The sequence below is a fragment of the Apodemus sylvaticus genome, chromosome 3, assembly GCF_947179515.1.
Source record: "Apodemus sylvaticus chromosome 3, mApoSyl1.1, whole genome shotgun sequence".
NCBI classification, from domain to species: Eukaryota; Metazoa; Chordata; class Mammalia; order Rodentia; family Muridae; genus Apodemus; species Apodemus sylvaticus.
This window is the reverse complement of record NC_067474.1, coordinates 18,787,686-18,791,950: the sequence shown is the minus strand read 5'-3', so window position 1 is coordinate 18,791,950 and position 4,265 is coordinate 18,787,686. Positions and strand designations below refer to the sequence as shown.

General features: G+C 41.0%; 1 protein-coding gene across 3 annotated transcripts; it reads left to right on the top strand.

The window, feature by feature from the left end:
* Positions 1 to 3,177: 3,177 nt before the first annotated feature.
* Positions 3,178 to 3,693, top strand: LOC127679807 (protein tyrosine phosphatase type IVA 2-like). Of its 3 annotated transcripts, none has more exons than XM_052175427.1 (2): positions 3,178 to 3,272; positions 3,366 to 3,693. In XM_052175427.1, the coding sequence occupies exons 1-2, from the start codon at positions 3,178 to 3,180 to the stop codon at positions 3,691 to 3,693; spliced, it is 423 nt and encodes a 140-aa protein (XP_052031387.1). The 3 variants fall into 3 exon arrangements, with proteins under 3 accessions (XP_052031387.1, XP_052031386.1, XP_052031385.1); XM_052175426.1 differs by having other exon boundaries at positions 3,178 to 3,498; positions 3,574 to 3,693; XM_052175425.1 differs by having other exon boundaries at positions 3,178 to 3,693.
* Positions 3,694 to 4,265: the final 572 nt, after the last annotated feature.

Below are 4,265 nucleotides of genomic sequence, written 5' to 3'. Positions count from 1 at the left end.
ACCATAAATAAAAGTCACATGATCATCTCAATGGATATAAATAAAGCCTTTGATAAAGTTTAATACTCTTCATTGATAAAAATCCTGAAGGTATTGGGACTAAAAAGGATATACTACAATTTGATTAATTAAATTACATGTGACAAATGTATAATCAAAATAAATAGAGGAGAACATGTTCAGTATTTCTTCTCATATTCAATAGAGTGCTTGAAGTCTTAGCTAGAGCAATAGTAAAGATAATTTTCTTTAAATAAGGAAGGGAGAAGTCAAATTATCTCTATTTGCCCATGGTATGGTCTTAAAAGACTAAAGATTGTACAAGAAAACTCTTAGACATGACATTGACACACACACACAAACACACACACACACACACACAGCCACAGCAGATCACAAAATCAATATCCTAAATCAGTTCTTTACTTTTACATACACTTACAATTGTGAACTAAACCTATTCACGAACAACTCTTTAAAAACACCAGTAATTGATACCATGTTGTTCTTGCAACCAGGAACCTAACATGGCTGTCTTCTAAGAATCTTTACTAGCAGCTGACTGAGACAGACACAAGTACTCACATCCAACCATAGGAAAGAGTCAGGGATCCCTGTAGAAGAGTTAGGGGAAGGATTGAAGGAACTAAAGGGGATGGCAACCCCATAGGAAGACCAACAGTATCAAGTAAACCCATGGAGAGCTCCTGAGACTGAACCACCAACCAAAGAGCATACATGGGCTGCTCTAAGGCCCTGGGACACATGTAGCTGAAGACTGCCTTGTCTGGCCTCAGTAGTAGAGGATGTGCCTAATCCTGTAGAGACTTGATGCCCCAAGGAGGGAGATTTCTGGGGGGCACCATCTCAGAGGCAAAGGGGTTGGAGGATGGTGGAAGAATTCTGCAAGGGTGTTGGGGGACAACATTTGGGAAGTAAATTAACTAATTAATTAGTTAAAAAAAAAACAGGAATAAATCTCCCAAAGGAGAGAAAAGTATTCTACAATGAAAACTCAAAAGACTGAAGGAAGAAATTGAATAAGATATCTGTCAAAATGTGGAAAGACGCCCATGTTCATGGATTGGCAAAATTAATAAAAATATGAAAATTGCTGTATTAGTGAAAGCAATGTATAAATTTAGTGTGGTCTTCATCAAAATTCCAATTATTATTCACAGAAATAGAAAAATTTATATAAAAATGCAAACGAACTTCAATACTTCAGTCATTGGCAATGCTGTAAGTATATAAGAAAGCCATCTCAAATTATGCATCTGTGCCATAGTGACAAAATGACAAAATACTAATCCTAAACAGACCTGTGACATAGAATAGAGGACACAGAAATAAACCCACAGAGCTATATCCCTTTAAATGGCCACCTCTTCAAGACATTGTTCTGGGAACACAGATGTCCATATGAAGAAGAATGAGCTTTCTTATTTCTCACACTGGACCAAAAAAAAAAAAAAAAAAATCAAAGATTTTATGTAAGACCTGAAACTTTGAAGCTGCTAGAGAAAAACAGATGAACTATTTCCAAGCTAGAGACATAGGTGAAAGAGTTCAGAAAATGAATCCAATAGCCCAGGGAATAATTGGCAAATGAGGTCACATGAAATTTAAAAGATTATGCAGAGCAAAGGAGATAGAGGAATGGGAAAAACATTTGCTGACAGGGACTGATGTCTAACAAAAGAACTCTGAAAGCTAAATACCCAAACTCCCAAATCATTCATTCATAAGCTAATGAGCTGAAGAGACTCCTGCCAGGAAGAAATACCAATAATGGCCAATAAGTATTAGAAAACAAACAAGGTTTGACATAATTCTTATGGGCAGTGCAAATAAATTTTCTGGTCACATATCCCAGTTAGAAGGCTAGCTGCAAGAAGACAAAAGACATTCTGGTCAGGATGTCAGAAAAGGTGCCCTTATCTCTCTCTGGTAGAGCCGCCATGCAAAGTTCCAGGGTGCTCACAACAGAGAAACTAAGTCCTCACACTTCTGACATACTCGCATATCTGTTTGCTGCCATTCACTCCTAATAGCCACATATGGAGCCAGTTCAAATGCCTTTCACCAGGGTGATGGATAAAGAAACATGGTTTACACACCCAAAAGGAAGGGATTTATTTGTAAAGATGAAAACTAATCCTTGCAGGAATGTGGTTGGAGCTCACATTAGAGCAAAATAAGATTAGATATAGATTTAAATACACATATTTCAGGTCTCAACTGTAGGAAATTAAAACAGAAACGGGAGTATTAAGAGGAAGGAAAGGATGAGATAGGCGGTAGGAAGAGAACAAAAGAGTGGACAACAGCTATGAGCAAATAGTTGCTATGTGTATGATGACGTCATAATGCAGCCCATTGTTTTGCAAGCAAACCATAATAAATAAATCGGAGTGGGGGTGGCGGTGGCCCAGTTGGCTGGGGTGCAGCGTCCATGGCTAGCCGATGGGGTAGGGGCTTTGTCCAGCTCAGAGCAAGGCGAGACCCTCTCTCTGTGTCTGCGTGGTGGTGGCAGAAACGTGGTGGCAGCCAGGGAGGCAGGATGGTCTCAAGGTCATGCACCGCCAGCAGGTCTGGCAGGGTCTCTAAGGCTTAGGCTAGCAGGGGAATTGCAGTTCTCCAGTCACCGCAGGACTTGGGAGGAAAACACATTGCGGATTTATGGCGATTCCGAATTTGAAGACCAATTTCTGCCAGGCTCAGCACAACGTCCCTGACAAGTGACCTTGGGGGGCGGGCTCTATGTGAGGTATTCACCTGTGCCTCGAAGACTCTGAACACCGAGACTGTCCTCAAAAATAACTGCAAGTATACTTCCTTTAATGACTCTGGTAAAATCAAGCATCAAGTAGACAAAAGTGGAAGACAACCACCACCATTGCCTTAACTCGAGTCTAAATGTAGGCCCGGTGAGTAAATTCAGTATGTTGCTGGATGGTTTTGAAATCTGAAGGTACCACCCATCTGCAGACACTGAGGCCAAGGCTGGTTTCGAGCAAATTCTAAATAATTTTCTGCCTACCTTGGAGAAGCTTCATACCGAGTAAACAAGCCAAATAAAGAAAATAAAAGTCAATAATAGACCTTTGGTTGAGCTTAATGTTCTCATATTTCCATCACGCAGGCACACACGCACGCATACTCTGATCTGCCATAATGAATCATGTAGCCCCAGTGGAGATCTGCTACGATAACATGCGTTTTCTGATAACTCACAACCCCACCAATGAGACGATGAAAAAGTTCACAGAGGAACTTAAGAACTACGGAGTGACAACCTTAGTCAGAGTTTGCGATGCCACTTATGATAAAACTCTAGTTGAAGACAGTGGCATCCGTGTTCTAGACCTGCCTTACAACGACGGAGCCCCGCCCCCTGATGAGATAGTGGATAACTGGCTAGGCCTGCTTAAAAACAAATTCCGAGAGGAGCCTGGTTCCTGTGTGGCAGTTCACTGTATGGCTGGGCTAGGAAGGGCACCTGTGCTGGTGGCACTTGCTTTGATCGAATGTGGAATGAAGAATGAAGACGCAGTTCACTTTATCCGGCAGAAACGAAGGGGAGCTTTCAACACCAAACAGCTGCTTTTTTTGGAGCACTACCGGCCCAAGATGAGGCCCCGGTCACGGTCGCGCTTCAGGGATTCCACCGTACACTGCTGCATCCAGTAGGATACAAGCTGAAGCCTTTCTCTACTATGACATTGTAAGCAAACTTGTATCTGGAAAGTGCATCTGGAATCTTTCCTGTGCCATCAACGAATAGCTGATTCAACAAATTGGTGCTGAAGCAAACAATGGAAAAATGCTTCTCTAAAGTGAATTAAGATTAAAAATTAGAAGGAAAAACTAGCATACATTTCAGAGCAAGGACAAAGAAAACCTGGACCCTGACTCTCGCTCCTGCATGCTAAAAGCAAACCATGAGCACATTACTATCATCTGTCATGTTGTGACACAACCAAGAGGTTTCACAAGAGCCTGCGCAAGTTCACATAATCTTGAGCTTTCATTCTCACAACTAACATCAACATAAATCTCTTGATAAATCACCTAGCCTTGGACATTTTATTATAAGAGGAAAAAATAAAGCTGATATTTGTCAACTCACATTTACTAAAATTTTATTTAGTATTTTAGACGATTGGAGTTGTCCTTGTGGCTAAGGGCACTCACTACCTATAGCATATTAAGTGATGAAGTGTGCTTGTGTGTGCATGTGTGTATGTGTGTGTGTGTGTTGA

Bases quoted from the DNA above. Each gene is read 5' to 3' on its own strand.
- LOC127679807 (XM_052175425.1), top strand. From the start codon at position 3,178: ATGAATCATGTAGCCCCAGTGGAGATCTGCTACGATAACATGCGTTTT.